This window comes from Lutra lutra, chromosome 6, assembly GCF_902655055.1.
Source record: "Lutra lutra chromosome 6, mLutLut1.2, whole genome shotgun sequence".
Classification (NCBI taxonomy): domain Eukaryota; kingdom Metazoa; phylum Chordata; class Mammalia; order Carnivora; family Mustelidae; genus Lutra; species Lutra lutra.
The window spans coordinates 89391317-89418615 of NC_062283.1; the positions used below are offsets into that span (position 1 = coordinate 89391317).

The 27299-nt window shown below is 43.5% G+C and overlaps 1 protein-coding gene across 3 annotated transcripts in view; it reads left to right on the plus strand.

Moving 5' to 3' along the window:
- The first annotated feature begins 2420 nt into the window (after positions 1 to 2420).
- ARFGEF3 (ARFGEF family member 3) overlaps positions 2421 to 27299 on the plus strand; it is a 180873-nt gene continuing 155994 nt past the window's right edge. For all 3 annotated transcript variants that reach the window (XM_047733626.1, XM_047733627.1, XM_047733628.1), the window contains exons 1-2: positions 2421 to 2675; positions 10721 to 10772. In XM_047733626.1, coding sequence (XP_047589582.1) covers positions 2591 to 2675; positions 10721 to 10772 — 137 coding nt within the window. In that variant the 5' untranslated portion in view covers positions 2421 to 2590. The remainder of the gene's footprint in view (positions 2676 to 10720; positions 10773 to 27299) is intronic.

Below are 27299 nucleotides of genomic sequence, written 5' to 3' on the forward strand. Positions count from 1 at the left end.
TTTATTTTTTTCTATCACACACACAAAAAAACAAAAACAAAAACACCTTGCAATTATAAAAAGAAAAATGTTTATTTTCCTATGTGTGCATGTGTATTTTTCTTTAAAACTCCTATGTACTTCCACTTCAAATATTTAAATAATAAAATTGGGATCAGTCAGTGCATGGATGTATGTAATAGCATATTACCACTTCCTTACTTCATTTAACTATGTAGTACCAACCACTTTTCATGTCACTGAACATTCCTCTCCTACATTATTCTTAAAGGCTATACAATATGCTGCTTTATGGATGCATACATCATGGATTTTTTTCTTTTGCCCATTTCTTTACTGTTGGACATGTAGATAGTTTTCAATTTTTAAAAAATGACTGAACAGCATATTGAAATTCTTGTAGAAAAATCTTTTTCCACTTCTATAATCACTTGCTTAGGATGAATTCCTAAAAGTAGGATTGTTGAATCGTAGCCACATCGGTGCTCTATACACATCTAGAATCTCTCCAGGATTACCCTCCCACTAGCATCCATGACACAATAGGGTCCAGTTGGCCAGCTCTTAGCCAATTTGATTGATTTTTTTAAAAAATCACACTTTACTTGAATGTTTGTGCTCTTTTGATAAGTAGGTGTTTGAATATTTCTCAAAGGTTATATAAGTTATTTGTATTTGTGGACTGACTTCACAATCATTGCCCATTTTTTTTAGAGTGTGCAAATGCTCTGTTTTTTAATACTCTGCGCGAGCTTTATTACAAAGCTATTAGAACTTTATATCTCTGAAATTACTACTTTTTCTAGTAAATTTCTAGTAAATTTGTTTTTAATCATAAAGTGATAATAAATACTCTTAAAAAGAATAAGGGGACTCCAGTTTTTTTTTCTGGCATCCTGCTCTATCCATTCCATCCACTGCCTCCTGCAACTTTTGCCAAACCCCAGGAATCAATAACTCAATACCTGAAGGCTTTCAAATCCTCATCTCTATCATGCAGCACTGTACTACGTTCCTGCCCATAAGTGAAACACCCTGTGGGTTTCTCATTATCATTTTCCACCTGAATATGTTCAAAACTGAACTCTTATACTCCCCAGATTGCAAACCCTTTCCTTCTCTTCTTTAAGTTGGAAGATGGGGCCACAATCCTCCTCTTTTTCCAGAAAAGAAACCTGGAAGTCATCCCAGACGCTAACCACCCCAATCAGTCAGTAAATCCTACTGCTTCCACTCCTTAAATATCTCTGGCTATATTTTCCTCTATTCCTTTCCACCTACTATTGGCCTAACTTATTTCTAGATTACTGTAGAATCTTCTTACTGTTCTCCCAGGTTCCAGTTACTCCTTTGCAAAAATTTTTTTCCCTACCACTACAGTGACATTTTTAAAGAAAAACGAATATGCTTAAAATCCGTTCTTAGCTCCTAGTCACGGTTTTCTCAAAAGGGAAACAATGAGATGCCAAGTTAGATTCCTGTTTTCCTCTCCCTCTTTCCTTCAAAGCCATCCCGGAAGCACGGCGCGCGCGCTCTCTCAGGACCTGCGGCCCTGGTATCGCTCCCTTCCTCCAGTATCTGGACACCCACAGTCTGTTTCCCAAGTTTAGCCAAAGTGTTCTTCACTGGGGAAGCTCCTCCTGCCCATCCTTTCCCACCCCCACCAAAGTTAGACAGCTGCGTGGGCCCCTGTGCGCCCCCCCCCCCTTATTTTTCCCTCCAGAGGATAACAATTTAGCGCAAGAGAATAAGGAAAAAGGGGATTTTGGATTTAGGAATGTGTTTTGAGGCTAACTCTGGTAGGTATGGGAAGTAACTTAGCCTCTCTGGCCTGGTTTCCTCCTGTGTATAACAGGGCTACGAACCCTCATCCCCCCACCTCCTCCGCGAGATCGTGTTGGTACCCGGTAGGGGAGAGGCAGTCTATTCACAGGTAGCGCCCGAGCCCGGCGCAGAGAGTGGCCCAGAAGGGCTGTGCACTGAACAGTGAGCACCGGACACCGGGATGCTAGCGCGCGCCGCCACACTCCGCCCGGGGCTCGGCAAACCCGGCGGGGCCGACCCCACCCCGCCTGGCGCCGCGCAGGGGGGTCGCGGATAGGGATCCGGGTGGGCGGGCGGTGGGGGAGACAGAGGCTAGGCCCCTCCCCGCCGGCTGACCGGGCCGACCAGACGCTCCCTGGGGCCGCGCCGGGCCAACGCCCGGCAGGCGAGCCAGCTCCGGACATCCGCTTCCACCTTCCCGCGAAGCTTTGTGGCTCCGGGGCCTGCCTCGGCGCCGGGTCGGGGACCACGGCCTCCGGCCTCCAGGCTCCAGCTCGTCGCCGCGCGCGCCGAGCGCACCTGACCCTGGCGGGCGGGGCGGCGGGCGGGGCGGGGCGGCGGGGCTGACGTGGCCCGCGGCATGGAGCGGGCGTGATTCATCAGCGGCCGCGCGGGACTGGCTGGGGGCGAGCGCCACGGCAGCCTAGGCACCCGGAGCCAAGCAGTGGCGGCGGCGGCGGAGGCGGCGGAGGCGGCGGCGTTCCCGGCCGGGCCTCCCAAGAGCGCTCCTCTCCCTGTCGGTGGCCGAGACCCTGCGAAGGTCAAGATGGAAGAGATCCTGAGGAAGCTGCAGAAGGAAGCGTCCGGGAGCAAGTACAAAGCCATCAAGGAGAGCTGCACCTGGGCCCTGGGTAAGCGCGGGACGCGGGGCGCCGGGCACCTGCCGGCCGGTCGGGCTCCCGCGCCCCTGCTCGCCGCCGCCGGAGGGCCGCGCGGGCTGGGGCTGAGCCGGCCCTTATGCGTGGGGTTTCCGCTGAGCTGCTGTTATGCATGCGTTTCGCGCGATTGAGAGAGTTGCCTCGGTGAATTGATGCGGGATATGAGAATTTTGGATCGGGCGTTGACATCCATCTGCCTCTTCTCTGGTCTCTGTCTTCTACCAGACCTTAGCGGGGAACCGTGGTCCTCCCCGCCAGGAGGCCCCCTTTTCCCTATTCCCAGCAAGGTGGACGATGGTCACCCATCTCCGAGTTAGACAGGACCACCAGCCCGTGCGAATCCATTGGCCTGATTCCAAGCGCCTGTGGGAAAAAGGGAAGTTGAACCATCAACCCTGATCTCGAAACACTGGCGAATGTGACCAGGAAGAAATGGCTTCTTTGATTTTCCAGATAGAGGCCAGCTTGTTAAGTATTAGCTTCCATGGTTATTGTACATGAAACATTACCTGCGTATGGGATTGCGTTACCTCTGCAATTCTGCTGTGGTGTGCCCTTCAGACAGGTGGGATTTTAAATTTGTGAGCCGTGCAAGTATTGAAATAAGTTCCAGGTAGCACATCTGTGATTCCCATCAGACTCGGGTTTGCCCAACTCCACCTCAAAGAAGACTGCAAGACATTCATTCCAATTCGGCACGAATTTGGGCAATCAGAATTGTCTGGAAGGGAATGCAGAGGGATCAGGAGCATACTTTGGGTGACACTGATCGAACCACGGTAAGGCGGAGGAGAAACCAAGGCAGCCTTGGGGGCCCCTGGCCTGGCCCAACCCTGTGTGCCATTCCTCAGTTGCTATTCAATTACAAAATAAGATTGAATCTCTTTCTGTCTTAATAAGAAAGCAATCAGTGCGTGATATGACACCACTGTGGTACAACCTGAAAAGAGAGAAGTGCCATTAGCAGGTTTTCCACTAAATGTAGAATCTGGTGGTGTTTTAGGTGACTCTGTTAATATTCAGAAGATTGAAATTCACATATATTGGGTGTATGTGTACAGACAATCCTAGCAACGTCATTTTTCTTTGACATCTGCATATGTCATGGAAGTTTATCTTGTAGGCTGAACTTGACCATTGTTTACATTATAGGAATAGGGACCAGATATACTTGAGCAGCTAGGCTCTTAAAGCCACAGTACTAATTTTCCATTGCCATTGTCATTCAGCAGAGCCATTGAGCGCTAGATTCCCAAATGCCTCTAATGAAGGGTCACAGATGGCTGAGTAACATAATAAAGCCGGGCCTGACTGCACTTTAAACATGCCATTCCTATGTTCATTATTATTTTGCTGTAGATTAAGCAGATTGAGATAACAGGGAGGAGAAGAATAATTGAGTATTTTTAATAGTTTAAATTTTGATATTCAACATATTGTTAAGTTAAACTGCAGTGTTGCTGAGTCTAGATCCTTGAAGCCATCTGAGAAGCCCACACGTAAGGCAGGTATCCGAGCCAAGCCTGGAGTCCGACCTGACCACAGGAGTGGCTCTGATTCCTTTCCCAGTGACTGTTCTTCTGTAGTTACCGAGGGAAGACAGAGTACATGAAATAGTTAAGTAACAGTGCCTGACATTCACTGTGAGGGTTGGGATGAGTAAATCAGGAAAACAGATCAAAGAAGAGGGCATAGAATATGGGGTCAGGGGTGGGGTGGGGAGGAAATTGCTGTGAGCTGGTAGGGCTTTTAAAGTAGATTTGCCTTGAAATCATGGGTAAGCTGTGGATTCCTTCTTCTCTTCAGTTATTTATTTAGCAAACATTTATGAAGGCCTCCCCTGTACTGAGCACGGGGCTAGAAGGATGAGTACAATGCTTCTTCCCTGTAAGGAGGGTATTAGGAGGGCGAGTGAAGGGAGAAGGGAGCATGAACAAAGACTACATGGCTTCCTGCTCTCTTTTCTGCTCCAGTCCATTTTCTACCATTCCATCAGTTGTTGGTTTTGTTTTTGTATTTTACTATAAAACACATCCCCTTCAACCCCATAATTTCTTTCTAGATTAAAGTGTAAATTCCTTAGAACACTCTTTAGAATCTAACCCCAGCTCTTGTTTCTTCTTGCCCTGTGACCCCCAAGGGTTTCATAAACTACAGTGAGCTGCAGCTCTTCTGTGAACACACCGGGCACTGTCTGCTTCTCTGCCTTTACTCATGCTGGGAATTCCCTTTGCAGACTCCTAAGGCCTAACTCACATAGGAAGCATTCCCTGGGCTCTTCAGGCAAATCCGTACCTCCCCTGGGCTCAGAGCCCTGCCTTCATGACTGCCTTAGAGCACCTAATACTTTGGATTATTTGGCCATGACAGTTCTTCTAGGGGAAGGATAATTGAGAAATATTGTATTCAGGAGACCAAACCCTCCTGCCCCAAAACAACAGCAACAACAACAACAATAACAACAACAAACCCCTAATTCAAGCTGACTTGAGCAAAATAGAATTTATTCACTCTCGTCACTAAATATCCCCTGTAAAGCCAGATGTGGGTTGAATATGGCTCAGGAATTACAGTTCAAGGACCTTGCTCTGCTCTTTTGGGGAGATTAAAACACTCCTCATGAGTCTCCTGGGCTTGTGAATCATCACATTGAGACCATCTCATGAGAAGGAAGCATCAGCCCACATAGACCATCTGAGGGGAGAGGGATCAACCCTCATTAAAACCACCATGGGAGGGAAGAGTCATTTCCACACTTAGTCCATCTGAAGAGAAAGGGGTTATCTCCCACTTGGACCATTATAGGGGAAAGGGGTTACCTTGATATCACAGGAGAGAGGCGTCATCTCCCACTAAAACCATCACAGGAGAGAGGAGTTGTCTCCCACCGAAAGCATCATAGGAGATGGAGACGTCATTGCCATATGTAGGCCATCACAGGAGAAAGGGGTCCTCTCCCACTTGCCTGTCATCAGATCATCTCAAGAGAGTGGAGCTCTTCCAGTCACTCCTGCCCAGTCTTCGGTTTCACTTTTTTTCTCTTGGTCCTAATGGGTCATGTGTATACCCAAACCAGTCCTCCAGCTAAGGAATAGAATGGGCTATCTGGCTTCGATCTAGGCTACAAGGCTTACTCAAATCCCTGACTCAGAAAGGGATAGTTTCTTCAAAACAAATTTAGGATTCTGTTTCTGATGGCTGGTCAGCCCGAACAACAAATGTCAACAGTGTAGACATGTGCTTCTTGAATGGAGGGACTGTCCCTTATGCTTCTGTGTGGCTTTCACACCTACAATAAGAGAAGTAGATGTTTATAAACAGATCAGCCCATTAATGACTTGTTTGGGTCTTAAGTGAAATTCATCTTTTTTTTCTGTTTGCAAAAGTTGCATACGCTCTTTTTAGAATATTGAAAAATATTTGGACAGTATAAAGAAAAAACTAACATCACCTGTAATCTCAAAACCTAGAAAGAACGCTAATCACATTTTGGAGTAGTTCCCTTCTGCAAAGGGTCATACTATCTATGGCAGACTGTCATTTGTTTTTTTCTTAGCTTTAGTATCTTCTATGTTTTCATGGATACTTCTCTGAAAATCGGTTTTCTTAATGGCTGCATAATAACCAACAAGCAATATATATATATGTATCTTCCCTTTACTTTGAGCAAGTTAGGTTGTTAGATATTTTTCTTGCCAGTGAGGAAATGGTCTGACAAGGTCATAGAATAAGGGACGGCGACAGCTTGTGGAAAGCAGAGACAATGGCATTTTTCTTCAAGACTGGTGATCTTGGAAGCATGTGAGCTCTTGGGCTGGATGACACAGAATGTTGAAACGTTGGAACGGTTGGCACCATGTCTTCATTTTAGAAACCTGTGATGTTTACACATATCAGGAGACTTGTTTCAAAATGGATTTGGAAATGGAGGAGAGGAGAAAGAAAACTAGGGGCTGGAACACCAGGTAGGGAAAGAAGAATAGTCTATCCCCCCTGCTTTCCCTCTACCTTTCCACCTACTTTTCCTTCCAGCCAGTTTCTGTTACGTTTACAGCTTGACTTCTCAAAAAGTCTGTAGTGCATGTGGCCACAGCCTGGCTTTCCACTCCCTCTTCCACTTACCTCTATCTCCATCTCCCATCATGCCACCACCTGGTGGTGAAGAATCCCCATCCAGCTAAGGGATTCTCAGCTGCATGGAACACACTGGCACCCGACTTCCTCTGACCCCCAGGACCACACCTTGCCCACTGTTACCATGCCTCCCAAGCGGCCCTGCTCCCTTTGCCAGCTCCCGCACTTCTCCCTCGCCTAAATGTTTGAGTTTCTCAGAAGTCAGCCCTTGAGGCCTCTTCCCTTCCTCCCAGCCCCACTGGAGTTGACCACACCCATCTCCACAGCTTCAGGTCAGCAGCTGAGAATGTGATGCACCCATTTCCCTCACTAGCCCGCCCCTGGGTTCCCCAGGTGACCCGGTGCAGGTACCTACTCAGCGTCTCCGCTTGACGAGGATATGCTCAGTATGGCTGCTCTGCGATTTTCCTTTGTCTTTTTTCTTTCTTCAGGTTCTTGGTTAGCCTTTGTAGGGTTGGGCGCTATTGAACATCTTGAATTCAATATAAACCCCCCTGTCTAATGAGGAAAACTGCCAGGATTTGGTTGCTGAGTGTCAGCACCTCCCCTTGGAGAGCGGCAGCGTATTGTCCGGGGCCCTGGCCTGCTAACCACTAGGCCACACTGACCCAACAGGCCTTTGATCTGCTCCCCGCACCTGCATCTCAGGGCTTTGCTTTAGGGTTACCCTGTCTCATTTTAATGACTAACCTCAGTTCTTCCACTTCCTCCTTTGGCCTTGTCGGCCACAGCATCCCTGACCCTACTGATACCATCTTTCTCTTTTGCAGATTGTCTTGCCTACACCCATTCTTTGCTCCATTGGCCGCAACAGGCTGAGATCCTCTCATCATGTTTTAGACTGCTCTCACTGCTGAGTCTTGGAGATACATCTGGTATCCATTTTTCCTTCTGATCTTTTAGCAGACCAGCAGAAATAGTTCTCCTTCTCCAATGAAACTGGTTCATACCAACAGGGCTTGAGGACTCTAAGCCAAGAAGAAAGGAATCAACACAGTTTGAGCTGAAAAAACTGGGAACAAATCAGAACTTGTGATATTGAGATTTCTAATAATAAATAAATATTTGGTCTTTGTCCTTATTTCTGGCACAGAGCCCCTAAAATCCTTGAATTTCTAGGTGAAGAGGACCATAAAGTGTTTTTGTCATGTTAATGAAGCAATCTAAGGGTGGGGGCTGTTGCTAAGAGGACCACCGTGTGTTTAGAGAGTTGGAATTTTCAGTCCCTCCCCAGACCTCCAGGGAAGGTAGAGGGGCTGGAGATTGCCTTCAGACTCCCATGGCTGATGATTTAATCAGTCATTCCTATGTAATGAAGCCTCTGTAAAAAACCCAAAAGGATGGGGTTTGGAGAGCTTCTGGGTTGGTAACCCCATGGAAACATGGGGAGAACAGCACCCTGAGAGACATGAAGCTCGCCTTTTCTCCATACCTTGGCACATGCTTCTCTTCCATTGGGCCCTTCCTTCCTGAGTTTTGTCCTTTTATAATAAACCAGTATTGTAGTAAGTGAAATGTTTCTCTGAGTTCTGTGAGCTGTTCTAACAAATTAACTGAACCCAAAGAGGGGGGTCATTCATACCTTCAGCCTATAGCTGGCTGGTCAGAAGGCAAGACGACAACCTGGATTTGGGATTGGGGTCTGAAGAGGGGGTGCAGTCCTGTAGGACTGAGCCCTTAACTGTGGGATCTGATGCTGTCTCCAAGTCAACGGTGTCAGAATTGAATTAAATGGTAGGACCACCCGCTGGTGTAAGAGAATTACTTGTTGGTGTGGGGAAGCCTCCCCCAACCACACGTGTTGGAACTGGATACAGAATCGTTAGTGCTATTGAAATAGAACAGCTTTGGCTGGGGGGCCGTGGGGGCGGGGGAAGAGAATAGTGTTTCATTATCTCTGGAGTTGGAGGCAGGAGTAGTGTGAATAATCCACAGCAATGGTAAAGTAGTGAACATCCAGGCTGGGTTAATGAGATTTGAGGGTGAGCCTCCTTTCAATATCCCTAACTATAGGATGATTAAAAAAAAAAAAAGTTTTATCTACCATGTCATAATGTATGTGAGCATCATGACATGTTGTGTAAAATGCTTTGTAAACATCGAGGCTCTCACGATTATAAATGATTATTTGAGGGTGTTGAAGCAGTATTTCAAGGAAAGAGCTTTCCCTTCTATATTTATTATTTTTTAAATTGAAGTTTAATTGACATGCAAAACTATCTTTCAGGTGTACGATTTAGTGTTTTGACCATTCTGTACATTACAAAATGTTCACAATAAGTGTAGTTACCATCTGTCACGAGGCAAATTTCTTAAAATGTTGTTGACGATATCCCCTATGCTGTACTCTTCATCCCTGTGACTTATTTATTTTGTTACTAGAAGTTTATACCTCTTAATCCCCTTCTCCAATTTAACCCATCCCCCACACCTCTCCCCTCTGGTAATCTTCAGTTGTTCTCTGTACATATTCATGAGTCCATTTTTGGTTTTTGTTTATCTGTTTGTTTTGTTTTTTAGATTCCATATATAAGTGAAAGCATATGGTATTTGTCTTTCTCTGACTTATTTCACTTAGAATAATGTACTCGAGGTCCATCTACCCTCTCACAAATGATGAGATTTCGTTCTTTTTCTTATGACTGAGTAATATTCCACTATATATATTGTACCCCATTTTCTTTATCCACTCATTTATTGAGGGATGCTTAGGTTGCTTTCATTTCTTGGCTATTGTAAATAATGCTGCAATAAACATAAGAGTTCTATATCTTTTTGAATTACTGTTTTTTTTTCTTCAGGTAAATACCCAGTAGTAGTGGAATTATTGGATGCTATAGTAGTTCTATTTTTAATTTTTTGAGGAACACCCATACTGTTTTCCACAGTGGCTGTACCAATTTATATTTCCACCAGTAGAGCATGAGGGTTCTCTTTTCTCACATCCTCGCCAACACTTATTTCTTATCTTATTGATTTTAGTCACTCTGACAGGTGTCAGGTAATATCTACTAGTGGTTTGGATTTGCATTTTCCTGATGATGAGTGATGTCGAGCATCTTTTCATGTGTCTGTTGGCCATCTGCATGTCTTCTCTGGAAAAATACCTATTCAGGTCCTCTGTCCCTTTTTTAATTGGATTATTTGGAGTGGATTTTTATTTATTTTTTATTTTTTTGGTGTTGACTTGTATAAGTTCTTCATATATTTTAGATATTAACCCCTTATTAGATATATGATTTGCAAATATTTTCTCCCATTCAGTAGGTTACCTTTTGTTTTTGCTGATTGTTTCCTTTGCTCTACAAGAGCTTTTTAGTTTGATGTAGTCCCAAGAGTTTATTTTTGCTCTTGTTTCCCTTGTCCTTTGTCTATTTTTATTGCAAGAATATAACATTTTAGCCAGTTGTAGATTAAATTGGAATTCTGGTTCAGGTTGAAATTTAGTTATTCGTTCTGTGTTTCTGTAGGGAAATGTATCCTAATTTTTTAACTGCTCTGAGGAAGTCTTTTGAGCTATCAAGAGAGGGTTTTGGGGGCACCTGGGTGGCTCAGTGGGTTAAAGCCTCTGCCTTAGGCTCGGGTCATGATCGCAGGACCCTGGGATCGAGCCCCGCATTGGGCTCTCTGCTTGGCAGGGAGCCTGCTTCCCTCTCTCTCTCTCTGCCTGCTTGTGATCTCTCTGTCAAATAAATAAAATATTAAAAAAGAAGAAAAAAAAAAGAGAGGGTTTTTAGGTATGAATGACTTGCATGCAGATAATTGAGAACTGACTAATGTATAATTATAGGAATTTCCAGGGAAAAAAGAAACTAACAGAAATTTATCTGCAGATTCTCGGTCTATACGTATTTATTTTTAACTTTGTAATTTTCCTTCTGCAGAAACCCTGGGTGGTGTGGATACTATTGTCAAGATCCCTCCACACTTGCTGAGGTAAGGAGACTGGAGTGGTAAAATATGGTGGAAGTAAAAATCGCCCACTGTGTCTTCCTGAAGCCCCAGATAACCTGACTGGCATATAGCATTTTACTTGTTGACTGAACGCTCTTTTTTAAATCCATGATCTGGGATAGTTCATGAGGTTAACATGATGGGAACCTGACTGCAGTGATTTCTAGGCATCTGTGGAGTGAGTGAAATCAGTAATCCAGAGAAAGCAGCTGAGGAATGAGGTGGAAGTGTAAAATTGGTCAGGGAGAAAAATGTCCAGAATCTAAGAGAGAGTGTAGACATTGGGCAAGATCTTCCACTGCAGACTAGGAAATGCCCTCACCCCTTGCTGGGGAGAAGCAGTCCTACACCCTGTGGGATGGATTTAAACTCCCACTGGTCCCTTGACTGGACACCATCTCTCACAAACTCTGTAGCCATATTCAACAAGCCAGAGGTAGTGAGCCTGTTTCCCCGCCTTCCTTACGGTTCCCCATTCTCCTTTATCATGAAAGAAATGCCCCGTGTGGGACATTTGAAAAGAATAAGTAAGAAAGTTGCCTATAATTACATCACCTAAGGATAACCACTGGAAACTGTTTAACAGATTTTCTTAACAGACTTTTCCTTACATATACACATTTTTACAAATTAGTATGAATTTTATTTATGTTTGTTTCTTCCTTATTTTTTCAGGCCACATAATATGAAGAACATTTTCTAATGTCAATATATGTTCTTCAAATTAAAATATTGTATATTCTTCCATTATATGGCTGCTGTAACATTTATTCAGTAATTTTCTTATTATTAAACATTTGAATGATTTCTAGATTTTTTTTGACATTATTAAAAATATTGACTTCAACAGTCTTTTGTCGAGCAAAGTTCTATACTGTAGGACATTATGATTTATTAGGTGTTTTCCACCTCTACAAGTACAAAGAACAAGAATTCTGATTCTGTGTTTTTAAAAAATTTATTGCTTCTCCTATAGTATCTGGTACAAGCTGATATATTGTAGGGGATTCACGTATTAATCAAACCAAATGTGCTTTTATGTGTACAAAGCTAAATGGATAGAATGTCTGGCAATAAGGCTCTTGCCTGGGGTTGGGGGGGCGTATTCCAGGCGGGGTATCCATGCACACAGGAGAACATGAAGACTTTCTAAGACATTTGAAGGTGTTGATGGTTTAGGAAGATGGTTTCCTGGTTCCCATCATCTATAGATACTCTTTCTGAAAACTGCTTTTGCTACATCTCCTTTTCTATCTTACCTATTAGAGTCCCTCTTCTCCTTGACCAAGGAAGGCTCAGCTATTACCCAACCTTACTGTGGTGTGTTGTCCTGGGGTGCAAAAGTCTCATCCCACCAACAAAGCACTATGAAAATACTAGTGTTTGTGTTAGTAAAGAGGCCAAATATAATGGCCAGACCACACATCTTTTTGTAAGCTAGTTTTTACATCTTGGCTTTCAATAAAATTGAAGGAAGACCCAATCTAATTATAAGATAATAGACAAAAAGACGTTTTGATGGTAAGTCTCCTTCATTCTCTTCTTTATGTAAATAAGGATTCTTACTGCTTACATCCATAAAAGTGAAAAGGTGTGGAAATGATGTTAAATCCCCACCTTATTATAGCAATAAGGAATACTCCATCCATAGGTATATGAAGTAACTGGAGAAAAATAAACTTGGCTTATCTGTTTCTTTAGAAATGCATTCTAAGGTAACAGAAAAAAATAAAATAAAAAAGACAAAGTAAAAGTATACTTTCCATATTAACTACATTAACATTCTTATAAATATTCACTAATGTTGTTTGGATCAGTTGGGTCCGTTAGTAAGCACACCTCGAACCAGAAGAAAAGTGAACACTTTTAAATAGTATGGACATAGGAAATTTTAAAAAAATCACTTTATACACATTTTGTTATACAGAAAAGTAATAGGGAGATTAATAAAAGCCTCTCAAGAGTTAAAACATATTATATTGAGAGAAAATTAAGTTGGGGAAATAGAATAGATATATAAGTTCAAGGAGAAAAGAGACCAATGTAGCATTTTTTACTGTTAAAGAAGAGTTTGCTCATAAACTTTTTTTGTTGGATGAAGGTGGTTTTCAAACTATTGTGGTATTTAGATTTCACTAGATACATTGAAAGACCTGACATGTTTTATATTAAAAATTGTAGTACTTTCAATATGCCAGAATCGTAACCTTTTCCATTAATTAAAATTATGATGAAGAAATGTAAATGTCAATTTAAAATACATGAAAAACAGAACTTTAACTTTTTCTTAGTGGCTTTTTGAGCAAAAAAAGTTTGGTTAACAGCGTCTTAAAGGTGAGTTCCTGATCCAGAGGGTTGTTGAACCTGGCGGCTGGGCTTCTTGTGGTTCTGGGTCTGTGATGAAAGTTCTGCCTCTAGTGTTAGGGGTGAGAAGGCAGCGATGACACTGGAGAAGCCTCCTGGCCTGCTGGTTAAGAACATTCATCAAAAGACAACTGGTATTTTCCAACTCTTGGTATGTGTGTTGGGGGCATGGAAAGATGAGCTAGAGAATATGCCATGTTAATGGGACCTCAACATGGTTGGTCAGCATTTAGCCATGCCATTTAGCTTTCCTGTCACCCATGGCCTTGAGATTTCCCCAGAGCCAGCTTGCCGTCTTGTACAACCCAGAGAAGGGTGGGGCCGGGGGGGTGTCACCAAACTGTTGGGAAGGATGCCGGATCAGGAGCTGTGGACAAATATATATCGGTGTCTTTTCATATCTTCACCACTGTTAGCAGATAAATCAGAGTGTTTATCCTAACGAGAAAGAGCTGCCAAGGTCATCCTGTGTGTGTGTATTGTGTTCTCGGTGTGCAGCGAGGTCTACCAAACATCTTTGTGCTGAGAACTAAACCCTATGTATGAGACAAAGCAGATGTGAGCATTGCTCTTAAAGGTTTTATATTCGGAAGGAGGAGGATAAAGACGCACAGAACTGGAAAACCGTGTTTTGTGCTGGCCACTGTGTATTTATGATAGAATTGTATACATATAAGGAGGTTTCAGTTTGACCATGAGTCATAATAGTTTTCAAGCCTCTTTTAGGGTATGGGAAGAAGCCATAATTAGAACAAAAAGCGAGCTCTTGAATCAATATTTGTCTGATTTACTATTTCCCTTTATCGTAAGAGAAGTGATATAATGAGTTATATAAAGATATAAAGAGTTGTCTCTTTGTTGTCAAGTCAGTTTTGCTTTAATCCTTTGATTCCGCTGCCAGGCACTTTGAAACCCAGAGAGTACTTAACTCTGTCCAGTCACTGCGTTTAACAGAGCATCTTTCTATTGTTTGAGTACCTGTTCAAAAAAAAAATTAAAAATAAAAATAAAAATAAAAAAGATCTAGTCACTGTAAATATGTATACCCAAGAAAGAATTTGAATATATTAATTATTTTTTAATTATATTTTAATTATTTTTCTTCAGTTACACTTCTATTTAGCACATGAGAAAGAAACCAGATTAGTTAACTATGTCTTGCGTTCTCCTGATTTCGTATTCAGTTTCCATTTCCATTTCTGATAATCGCTTAGAAGTGATTATTTACAGATATTTTGTTGTTTCAGAAAGGGCAATAGGGAATAATTCAAATCTCAGATACTTTTGCTATGCTGTTTTTCTTCAGTTTTCTTTTGCCACCAACTGATTGCTTTTTACATTAACTATATTAACGTTCTGATAAATAATTACTCATACTGTTTTGCTCAGTTGTGTGCATTAGTAATGATAGCTCAGATCAGAAGAAAACTGAAACCTTGAGAGACTTGTGGTTGCATTATCTTCTGTTTTTCTTTTACTGTTGATTGCTCTGTGGACTTCTTCTCCAAACTAAAATTGTCCAGATGTCACATGAATAATTTTCATCACTCCAGTGACTGGACTCAGTCATACGTAGAGCACTGCAGGGGAGAACCCCGTGGTAAAACATTTTAGGTGAAGATAAGGAGTGGTCAGAGGCATTGCCTCTTCTGCCCCAGGCTCTTAGTGAGTAGACGTCCACTCTCATGATTGGTAAGGGAGCCTCTGTAGCAACAGGGGTAGGGATTCATGCAGAGTGCCGGTGGGAGCCTGTGTCAGTGATGGAGGAAGGCCCAGGGATCCTGTCCTCTGGAATATTTCTGAATTTGTTAGTAGGTAGTAATGTGAAAGTCATTCTGTCTTTTGTACCCTAAGTCTTGCTTTTGAGCTTGGCAGTGAGTTTAAGGGTCCTTACCTTCCTCCATGAAGAGCCTGTCCCCTCATGACCTTTGCTTCTCTTTTCCTTCTTCTTCTTAAACTTCAGTCCTTCCATGTCTTCACAGGTTGAAAACCTGTGAATGAGTGGGCTGTTGAAGTGTCCTTAGACTCAAAAAGGAGGTCATCGATCGCTCAGGCTCTTCCTTTGATTGGGGTCACCATTTCCTTATTCTACTTGTTTTACAAGCAGAAGGCAACTAAGGGGGCTCCCTTACACTTGGTGAACTATCTCTGACCTAGTCAAGTGAGCACAAAGCGTTGTTGACTTCATTTGTTGTTAGCCACTGGGTTTTCAACCAAGTGATGATAAGACTGGGAAGCTACTGGTCGAGAAATATCAGTAGTTAATGGGAAATGTTTTCTGTTCTCAGACGTTTTTTCTACTTTATCCTGTCACCCTCTCTACCTCCTTGCTTTTCCCATGTGGTCTGGGGATCAAATGATAGAGCCAAAATAACCTGGTCATTTCTGGAATCTTCAGGGCTGTGGTGGTTTTTGTTATGAATATTCAGGGCTGATGTCTGTGTTTTGTGAACTGTCGTCAGCCTTGCTTGGCAGGGAACACCTGGCTTAAGCCCACCTGGGCTTAACCACAACTTCTGGAATGTTTGGCAGCCTGCAAGTTGGTTCATCAGCCATCCTCCTCCATGCCCCATTGTTGTTGTGATGGCTTGGTTATGATGATACCTGGTTCTGTCTGATCATCTTTCCCTCAGAAATTATATTATATTATATTATATTATATTATATTATATTATATTATATCCAACCCTAATTGTGAAAAAGAAAAGGGGCCTTCTGTGGGCCTTTCAGTACTCTTGTTGTATGTAGTCACTGCCTTTTCTAGATCATTCTTGACCTGCTGGCACATTCCCCCAAAATGGTCTTCCCTGTCTAATGGAGTTTTGCAATGCTCTTCTGCTTCTGAGTCTTGGTTGGGTGTGGTCAGTCTCTCTGCTGGCATCTGGGCAAGAATGGTTTGCCTGCTGCCTTCTCCAGTGGCTTTGAAACTCCAAATTCTGGTGACTATGGATCTCGATATCCTCACATAGCTCTACATAAATCTGCAAGAAGGAAGCTTTTCACCCCATGTGAAGGTCCAGAGACCTTAAGCCACCACCAGTTTGCTGCCATTGTTGAACTGCCTGGCTCTCTGAATTTTCTACTCTGTCTTTCCTGTCAGATTTCCAGGAGGTTCATTCCCCTTCGACTGGGACCAGGTGGGGTGAGTGAGGTGGAGTCATGCAAGTACAGGGTTCGGTATTTCGTTCATTATGGAATTTGGCATTCATTTTGAGTTTTTAAAATGTGGCATTAAAACACCTCACACCTGTCAGAATGGCTGAAATCAAAAACACAAGAGGCAAGTGTTGGTGAGGATGTGGAGAAAAAGGAACCCTTGTGCACTATTGGCAGGAATGCAAACGGGGGCAGCCACTGTGGAAAATAGAATGGAGGCTCCTCAAAAAATTAAGTAGAATTAACATATGATCCAGTAATTCCACTACTGAGTATTTACACAAAGAATATGAAAACCCTAATTCAAGTTTATCACAGCAATTAAATTATTCAATTTATCACAGCATTATTTACAATAGTCAAATTATGGAAGCAACCCAAGTGTCCATCAGTAGATGAATAGATAAAGAAGATGAGATATATATGTATACAATGGGATAGTACTCAGCCATAAAAATAATGAAAACTTGGCATTTGCAACAACATGGGTGGATCTAGATGGTATAATGCTAAGCAACATAAGTCAGAGAAAGACAAATACTATATGATTGTACTCATGTGGAATTTAAGAAATTAAACAAATGAACAAAAAGAAAAGAGACAAACAAAAAAACCAGACCCTTAACTACAGAGAACAAACTGATGGTTGCCAGAGGGGAGGTGGGGGAATGGGTGAAATAGGTGAGGGGATCAAGAGCACACTTATCATGTTGAGCACTGAGTCATGTATGGAATTGTTGAATCACTGTATTGTACACTTGAAACTAATATAACCCTGTTAATTATACTGAATTCAAAAAAAAATGTGGCATTAAAATATTGTTTATCTAGCTGACTAAGTTTTTTAATGCTCCCTAAAATTTTGTGCCCAAGGCCAGTGCCTCAGTCATCTCACCAGAGTTCTAGCCCTGCACTCCCAGTGCTCTCAGAAAGTTCTCATGGCTGTGGGGCCACCACGTTCAAGTCAAGCTTTATTCTGTCCCCTTCAGATTCCACAGACTGTTTCTTATGAAGGACCTTGGTTTCTGCCCTGCTTTGAGTGGAACCTCAGTTGCATGCACCATCAGGGAAACAAGCTCTTTCCCACGATGAAGGTCATGATTAATAAGACTCCCCACTTCGGGGATAAGCTGTCCCATGTGTACTAGTGTTTTACTTAAGGCATTTCCCAGCCCCCATTCCTCCTTCCTCCTGGGCCCAACTGAGAAGTTGAAATAAAGCATGCTGTTACAAATCCTCTTCCTTCCTCATGCCAAAGCTTAGGCCCAAACGGCTGGTCTGTGGTGTTTGGTTACCAATCCCAAATTCCCTTAAACAGGAAGTATTTTTCTGAGCCGCTCTTTTCATCAAAATTGTCCACTGGGTGTCTCATATACATGCAGCCTTTCCCATTTCGTTATCCTACTTATCCTTGAAGAATGAGCTGTATTTGCTAGACGAGATCCTTCTCTCCTCTGTGCCCTCACTACACTCTGCGTAAATTTCTCATGGTGCTTATCCATCAGGTTGGCATTTAAATCTAGGGGTTCTGTTCTGAAACCTTATCCTCAAGAAGTTCATACATATAAATTAGTCATCTTTTTAAAGATTTTATTTATTCGAGAGAGGAGAGTGAGAGAGAGATCACAAGTGGGGGGAAGGGTAGAGGGAGAAGCAGACTGCCCACTGATCAGGGAGCCCAATGCAGCACTCGATACCAGAACCCTGGGATCATGACCTGAGCCAAAGGCACCCAAATTATTCATCTTTTCATCCCCTACTTTGGTGCTCTGCATGAGTTTGCAGGATGAAACTCTTCTCCAAACCACACTGCGTATCCCAGGGAGCTTGTGCCTCATCTCCTAGATTCTTAGGAAACATAGTATGTGGAAGAATCCATGCCAGAATGGAATCTCAGCTTTAGCAATAGGACTTGTCACATCTCATTGACTGAAAGGGGAGGTCCCAGAGACTAGAACCAGAAGCCCAACACCCAATCCATTGATTTCACCTAGTATAGTCTTAAATTCCTCACTCTCTCCTCAACCAAAGCCCTGTCTAGCCTAATGTGTATTGAATCAGGGGTTAGGAGTTGGTGGTACTTATTGGGACCCTGATTAATGTTCTGTGCCAAAGGACATTGACTCTGCAAGGATTTGAGCTCTCATTGGCCCACCTGGAAGAGGCAAGCTGCCTCCCCTCCCACACTCCCAACATGAATTCCACTTGGGAGTATTTCTGTTTTAAAGAACGCTCACCCCCAGATTTGCCCCTTCTCTTAGCCCAGGTTATTTACCACGAGAGTGGTATAGATGAGATAAAAATGTCAAGGGAATCCTCGAGCTGTCTTGTTAAAAGGCAGCCATTGGCAGTGAACCTCTTGTTGGCATTTCTCAGTGCCCCTCTGGGAACAATCCCAGACATGACTCCAGCCATGGCCCCGCCGCCTTTCACTCACCTTCTCTGTGCTTATTCAGAGCCAACCTCAGCCTAATTGCCTTTCTCCTGCCAGTTGCTCTTCCCAGAAAGGCTCTAACAGCACTTTTCCCCATTTGTCCTTGTCTGTGTCCCCCACACCACTCCCGTCCCCACCCTGGATGAGCCTCTGCCCAGCCTTCTGCTTCATTTTGCCTGCCTGGTCCACATCCTTTTTTCAGCTCAGATGCTGGCACATGTGTCCCTATCTTGATTCATCAGCATTTATGCTTTGAGAGAACCTTCCACAGTATCTTCCCACTCTTTGTATGGTTTTATTATTTTTTTAAGATTTTATTTATTTATTTGACAGAAAGAGACACAGCGAGAGAGGGAACACAAGCAGGGGGAGTGGGAGAGGGAGAAGCAGACTTCCTGCTGAGCAGAGAGCCTGATGAGGGGGCTTGATCCCAGGCCCCGGACCGTGACCTGAGCCGAAGGTAGATGCTTAACGACTGAGCCACCTAGGCACCCCAGTATGGTTTTATTTTAATGGCTTTCTCTGCTGCTTTTATCTGTTTTAGTGTTTCCATTCTATGCTTTGAATCCTGGAGCCACTTCAACAGGATGTGCAAAATGTTTATTTTTTTAATAAACATGGTCACATCAACTGGATTTAAGACTGATTTAAAATGGATGAGAACAGCAAATACCTCCGTCATGGTTTTTGGCAGACAGTTTCAATCAATTTATTTATTTATTTAATCTCTTTGTCTTTCTTGTATCATGGAGGAGTTTTGGGTTCTCCTTGCTAGCTCCTGTCATCCAGAGGAAGAAGCAAGGGATGCTCATGTAGAATTCCCAGGTCCTGTCTTCAGCTGTGCTAACTGAATGGCGGCTGTTAGCAGAAGTGCCAGACAGGTGCTTCTGACGAGGCTTCCACTTTCTTCCAGGTGAATTGCAAACATCTGTGCTTCTCGTGGATTTAAGCTCATCTTGAGGTCTTAACTCTTTCTGGCTTCTGCTTTTCTTCCCTAGTACAGCTGACCTCCCTTTGCAGAAGCAGGCAAATATAAGTCAGTTTTGGCTCTGTTGATCTTTTGCTGGTTCTGCAATAGGAAGATGATGATGATAATAATAATAATAATAGGTTTAAGACCCTTTGGTTAGTCTAAGACTGGCTCATTTTCAGTTATAGAGAATTCTTTATCTCAGCGAGTCATGAAAGGGAGGAGGGAGACTCTGTCAACCTTGCTGGAGGTAGATGGGGACCATTTAAGTGAACAAGGACTTGTCCTGGAGTTGAGCTGATGTTCATCTTCCTAGATCAGGCTTGCCCTAAACAAGTGAGCAGAATGATATTTCTGTGTTGGGCACAAAAACCCACTGGCAAGAAGAACGTGACATGTGGGGAAGCCTTTAGCAGTAGGGATGCTGAAATCCATGTTCAAAATCAAGGTGCCCCAAAGATCTAATTTCTCTTTTTCCTTTTCCTGCTGCTAGGGAAGACAAAGAGTATTCCTGTCACCTTGGAACCTAGCGTAAGTAACAATACTATAGGATTTCCTAACTTACAAACAGCTTCTTCTGTGTTATCTGCCAGCCTGTAGGCCAATCCTAATGGTTTTCTTGTTCTATTCCTTTTGATAAGGAAGACCTACAATTAGCTCTCAATTATAAAGTTTCTCCTTGTTAATAGCCCCTGACCTAAAAGCACTTTTAAATGATCAGTCAATTAAATAAGTGCATAACTCACCCAACTAGGTTGTAGGGGATATTGGGCTTGATTGACATTTTGGGATATGAGCAAGATATTAATGTTCAAGAGTAGCCAGCCACGCATCATTCCTTTATGACAGTTGATATCTTTATTTTATCACCCTTGGTTCTAAAGGGAAGTATTGGAAGGAAACATAAAACCCCATTTTGAAAAAAATATAACAATCCTATCATGAATCTTCTTTCTTGAGCCTCTTTATTATTTTTGAATGGAAGGAAGGTAGACTTTTTATTCTATGTTTAGTTTCTATAATTAAACTGTGCCTTATAGGCAATTTAGGTCCAAATTTCCTACTTTATTTCAGAGTATACCTCTGAGAAATTGTTTCTATTGATGGGTTGTAACAGTGGATTCCAGAAGACAGGTAGGGACTGGAGCTTACTGATTCGTGATGTGAATGGTTCAGTGAGTTGTTTGTATCTCTCTTGTTCACCCTGTAGGACATTTTTTTCCCTACTGGGGAAGGCATGGTGCAAAGACTAAAATCATTTCGTTTCTTTGGACATCTTCATTTATTAAATATTTTGTATTTTTTTCTGTTTTCATTCTACTGCATATTTCTGTGTTGTAGAACTGTTTATAAAGCAGTATGATTGTGTAATTATACAGTAATACCCTGGTGTGTCTTTTCAAGTGAAGTTCAGTAAACTTGACACAGGAGATCTCCTTTACCTCCTCTATAGTCTGGTACTCTGTTAATGTGGTGCCTTGTAGCATGCTTAATAGCCTTCTGATTCATATTTTCTCAACTAATTTTGGGACAATTAAGAACACAAGTTGACATTTTGAAAACCTTTCTTATGTGACAGGGCCTCTCCTAGGCACCGTGCACACCGGTCTCCACTGTGACAGCCCTTCCTTGAGGGAGGGGAACGACTCAGGTGTGGAGAGACCTTGTAGGCAGCCGAACTGCTCAAGCCGGCCTGGGGCAGCATCGGAACCGCTAACCTCCAGAGTTTACTGTCTTATTGTGGGGTATTCCCCCCACCAGTACTGATTCATCACAGAGGTCTATTATTTCTTCTTCGTAGCTTCTGTGAAAAGCCAAGATACAGAAAACTACATTTCATGCAGCAGATTATTTGATGAAGCACCAGCGTTGAGAAGAGCACTTGGGAAATCTGTATTTAGCCACTGCCCATTCAGAGAGCAACTGACGAACGCAGGAGTAGGGTTAAGATCACCTGTTACTGAAACAACTTTAAATGCAACTTCCAAGGAGCCAGAGCTCTTAAAAGAGGGGGTGTCATGTATTCAGGCTGACGGAAGAGCCGTGAATTATCGAAGCTGTTGAGATCTGTGCGTATACAGAACGTTGCCAGCGAAGGACCTAAACTGACTTTTCCTCTTTGTCAGGCAGAAAGAGACCTTAAGATAAAGGACTTTCATCTGAAACTGGTGTTGAGCACCCACTAGGGAGACTCGAGTCATTATGGAATTAACTAACCCTTACCTCTCTGAGCTTCTGCTCACTTGAGTAAGGACGAGGGTAAGCAGCAGCCGACGTGGGAGGGTCACGACGAGCCTGCAGGACTCCTGCGAGGAGGGTTAGCACAGGCCTGGTTTTTATGGGGTCAGTCTATGCTAAAGAAACACATCCAGTCTAGGGGCACCTGGGTGGCTTAGTGGGTTAAATCCTCTGCCTTTGGCTCAGGTCATGATTCCAGGGTCTTGGGATCGAGCCCCACATTGGGCTCTCTGCTCAGCGGGGAGCCTGCTTCCTCCTCTCTCTCTGCCTGCCTCTCTGCCTACTTGTGATCTCTGTCTGTCAAATAAATAAATAAAATCTTAAAAAAAAAAAAAAAGAAAAGAAAAGAAACACATCCAAAAGAAACACATTCTGGGGGGGAGCCGACCTGAGCTAATTTTTAATTTAATGAGGTCCAGAGAGTACTGTGGTATTTTAAAGATTTTTTTTTCTCTCTCTCTCTCTGAAATTGTAACTTCCCCCATTGCTTGTTTTATTTTGTGAGCCTTGTTTTGTTTTTCTGCATTTATCAGCTGGGAGAAAAGGCTTTCAAAGACAAAAGGGGTTTTGTATGTTTATTTCAGAGTCTGTTGGTAGAGAAGAAGTCCAGCTGTGGTTGGCAGAGACGGCTGAACACAGCGTGCGTTGTGTTCCCCTGGGTTGACCTGGGGAGGGTGATGGTATTTGCCCCATGGGATTTTAAGCCCCATTCTGAAATATAGCTGGAGATGGAAGATGGGGCCAGGAACATGACATTGCTCATGTGTCTCAGGCATAGTAAAAATATAGCTGTCATTTTATAGTCAAGAGGATATTTGATTAAGAAAGAAAGTGATTGTTAGTTTAAGGTATGTACGCCCAAGAGCCCAGAACAGCGAACACCTTCATAAATATTTGCTTGTGATGGTGCCTTGCAGCTCTGTCTTGAATGCCTGGAGTGTCTGGAGCTGTGATCAGTAGTAGGAAGACAGTGTGAGGGGGTCTGGGCTGTGGTGGGAGAGGCAGTGGCAGATGGGGACTCAGCAGATGGCTCAGAGTCAGCCAAACAGGCCATATCCTGTGTGCTGGAAGTAAAACAGACCATCTCCCCTCTGAGAGCACGCCACATGAGGGGAAAGGAAACAGGGAACTCTCTAATAAAGTAAGTCCTGCGTCCAAGTCCTTGTTCTTCTGTGTATGACCATTGTGACCCTGAGCTGGTCATTTTGTCTGTCAGCTTCTGTAACTGAAGATGGACAGTGAAAGGTGGTATGGTGCCTCTGTTACCCCCGTGCGATCATTGACCAATCAGTAGATGCAGAGAAGAACAGATCTAGAGAGACGTTGCTCCAGACCACAGAGACAGACTCTGTCTCCCCAAAGAAGGGCTCAGGGTGTTTGCATGCTCCCTTCCCTGCAGGTGAAGAGACACAGATTTACCTCCTCCTTTCTTCTCTCTTCTCAGCATTTGAGCAGGAGAGCAGCCTCTAGCCCACAGGCCTTGTCTCAGGTCCCTCCGCGTTACAGGTGTATATTGTTTCCAGCTGTACTGAGATGGAATTGACATAACATTGTGGAAGTTCAAGGTGTACAACGGGATGATTTGATATATGTTTAAGTTGTAAAGTGATTACCACATAAGGGTACTTAATGCCCATCCCCTTACATAGCTGCCATTTTGTGTGCATGTGTAATGAGAACTTTTAAGGACAATCATACAGTATTTGTCTTTCTCTGACTTATTTCACTTAGCACAGTGTTCTCAAGGCTCATCCATGTTGCTGTCATGTCAGGATGGCAGCCATGTCATCCATGGCAGGATTTCCTTCTTTTCCACAGCCGAGTAATATCCCATCATGTGCTCATGTACCACTTTTTGGGAAAGTTCATCTGTCACATCAGTGCATTCATCTGTCACATCTGCATTCATCTGTCACATCAGTGCATTCATCTGTCACATCTGCATTCATCTGTCACATCTGCATTCATCTGTCACATCTGCATTCATCTGTCACATCAGTGCATTCATCTGTCACATCTGCATTCATCTGTCACATCTGCATTCATCTGTCACATCTGCATTCATCTGTCACATCAGTGCATTCATCTGTCACATCTGCATTCATCTGTCACATCTGCATTCATCTGTCACATCAGTGCATTCATCTGTCACATCTGCATTCATCTGTCACATCAGTGCATTCATCTGTCACATCTGCATTCATCTGTCACATCAGTGCATTCATCTGTCACATCTGCATTCATCTGTCACATCAGTGCATTCATCTGTCACATCAGTGCAGCCGTTCTCAGACTTCTTGGTCTTAAAACCCATTACACTTTTGAAAGTTATTGAGGACCCCAAAGGGCTTTTTAGGAAAAATATTGGATTGTATCTATCAGTATTTACCACACTAGAAGTTAAAACAGAAAGTTAAAAAAATATTTATTCTTAAAAGTAACAAGAAACCTATGACATGTTAATATAAATGACTTTTTTTATGAGAAGTAACTACTTTAAGAAAATTTAGCAAGAAGAATTTTACATTTTTTGCAAATCCTTCCTGTGCAGCGGTGTAGAAGAAAACAGCTGGAATCTCAGCTTGGCTTCTGCATTCAGTCTGTTCCAATATGTTGCTCTGGTTGAAGGAGATAAAGAAGATCCTGCCTCATAAAGATAAGCAGTTCAAAATGGGAAAGGAATCTTAATCGCCTGTTCAGATAATGGTGGATGTTCTTTCCTCATAGAGTCCACCATATACTCCTGAGAGACTGAGACTGAAAATACTTTTGAGTTCATGGACCCTCTAAAAGTGTCTTGGGCATCTAGGTTCCCCTTTGAGAACCATGTTTTCCCCATTTTATTTATTTATATTTTTTAAAGATTTATTTATTGGAGAGAGCAAAAAAGTGGATGAGAGAGTGCATATAGGGTGGGGGGTGCAGAGGAAGCGAGAATCTTCAAGCGGACCCCTGCTGAGTGCTCAGCCTGACAGGGGTCTTGATCTCTGGACTCTGAGATCATGACCTGAGCCAAAACCAAGAGGCAGATGCTTAACAGACTGAGCCACTCGGGCATCCCTCTTCCCCATTTTAGATGTCAAAATCTTGAATCCTTGAGTCCTTCCTTCTTAAGATTCACCAACTGGTTGTACCTGGGTGGCTCAGTTGGTTGAGCATCAGAGTCTTGGTTTCGGCTCAGGTGTCGTGGGGTCAAGCCCAGCATCAGGCTCTATGCTGGGTAAGGAGTCTGCCTGAGACTCTCTGCCTCTGCCTCTCCCTTTCCTTCTGCCCCTCCCCCTGCTTGCATGCTCTCTCTCTCTCCTCTCAAATAATTAATTTTTTTTTTAAGCCACCAACGCTTCCTCTTACCTGAGAATTGGAGCTTCTCCCAACCCTGCCCTTTCCAGGCCTGCCCTTTCCAGCCCCTGTCCTTGGGCTCCAAGCTTTAGACCTGCACAGCAATCATGTTATAATGCTCTGTAGGGAGGTGGGCCTGTCTTGTGCCGCCCAGGCCTGTGGAACTGTCACCTGGGTCACGTTGTTACACTGGCGTTATCCCCTGGAGCTATGGAAATTGCCCTGGAACAGCACTGCAAATAATACTTACTGGGGTCTAATGAAGATTGCTTAAGATTTTAATTAAGATGGTGCTTTACAGGGGCGCCTGGGTGGCTCAGTGGTTAAAGCCTCTGCCTTCGGCTCAGGTCATGATCTCAGAGTCCTGGGATCGAGTCCCACATCGGGCTCTCTGCTCATCAGGAGCCTGCCTCCTCCTCCTGTCTCTCTCTGCCTGCCTCTCTGCCTACTTGTGATCTGTCAAATTAATAATAAAAAAAAAAAAGATGGTGCTTTACAGAATGTACATGAAATCATAAGTGAAACACCACCTGATAAAACAGGCTCATGGTGTTTTGGCAGTTTGCAGCAAGATTCAAGTTCTTTGGTTCAGTTTCTCCCCCTACCTTCTGTGCTGACTTTCAAAGTGTGATTTTAGATAGAAAAAGAGATTTCAGGTACAAAGGAGCAGATAAGAGTCGGAATTAAAGCAGTGTTATTTCTGATCCCTCACTCAGAACCCAGAGAGGCCTAACTGGTGCTTGGGAACTAGAGACAAATGAGCCTGAGCAGGTGCCATCAGTGAAACTTCGCTGTGGCAGTTTCAAGAGTTGTTCCGTAAATTCTAGCATCTGAAATAAGGAAGGTGAAATCTAATGGCACTCTGTGTTCCTCTTCCACTTTTGCTTCTAGACTCAAGCAGTGTCTTTGAGCTGGCCACTTGTGGCAGTCCATGATGAGGGTGGCTGTTGATGGAATTATAGGGACAGGGGGAGGACCCAAATTTCCAGTAGAACTGCACCCTGTACATACCTAAAGGCAATGGTTTGGTTTGGTTTTGAACCAGAAGACATGCAGGGGTTTTCCTAGTTCGGAGGTAATTGTTAGCATGTGTAAATTCTCTGTACCTTCCATCATTCTCCCCCAGAACAGCGACCTCTGATCGCTTACCCAACATCCAATCACCCCCTACCTTAACCTGCAGGACCTGACGGAGTGTCATGATCTGCTTTTATTGTCCATCCTGTGCTTCAAAGGAGCCTGCCCCATCACAGGTGTGACTGTCCCATCTGGCCATGACTGTGCTCTGTGTCAGGGGTATCAGAATGGAATGCAAGAGGGATGCTCTCTCCAACTCGTGAAGGGGAAGTTCTTTCTTCCCGGAGACTTCTCATCTTCAGTGATGCTTGCAATGGCCACAGCTTGCTTTGCAGCTGTGAAGGGAACCCGTGGAGGGTGGACAGGGGTAAGGGGGTGTTTGCATGGGGTGGGGATAATGGATAAAGCTGACACTTAAAGAGCGGATCACCCGAACGATGGAAAGAACCTGGGTTCTTGGCTGTGTCATCCGAGCACTGGATCACCTAGAATTGAGGCCAACCTGCCTCCGTGTTTAAGCCGCTTAGGGAGTTGATTTCCTGTCACTCACAACTGAAAGTGTTCTCCCTGATACACCGACTTTAAAGGAATCCGTGTGACCCCAGGGTCCAGGGGAGGGAGTTCAGGTGAATGCGGCAGTCTGGGAGATCTCTAGGTGGAGTCCCTTTCCTGTTGCCTGGCTGCATTTTGACCATTTTGCTGATCTTTTAATTTCTTCTATGGGATAAGGGTAAGGAAACTCTAAAATAAGTATTTGGTAACTCTGGGGCAATAGTACTGAATATTTACATCTGTGGCATTTACAAGGTCTGGGGGCCTGGAGGTGGGGCTTTGGCACTCTCTCCCACACCCTGGGCACACTGGGGCATATTGTAGCCTTCCTCTTCTGCCACAAATAACTGATTTGCTCATATACTTCCCTGCAGCTAGA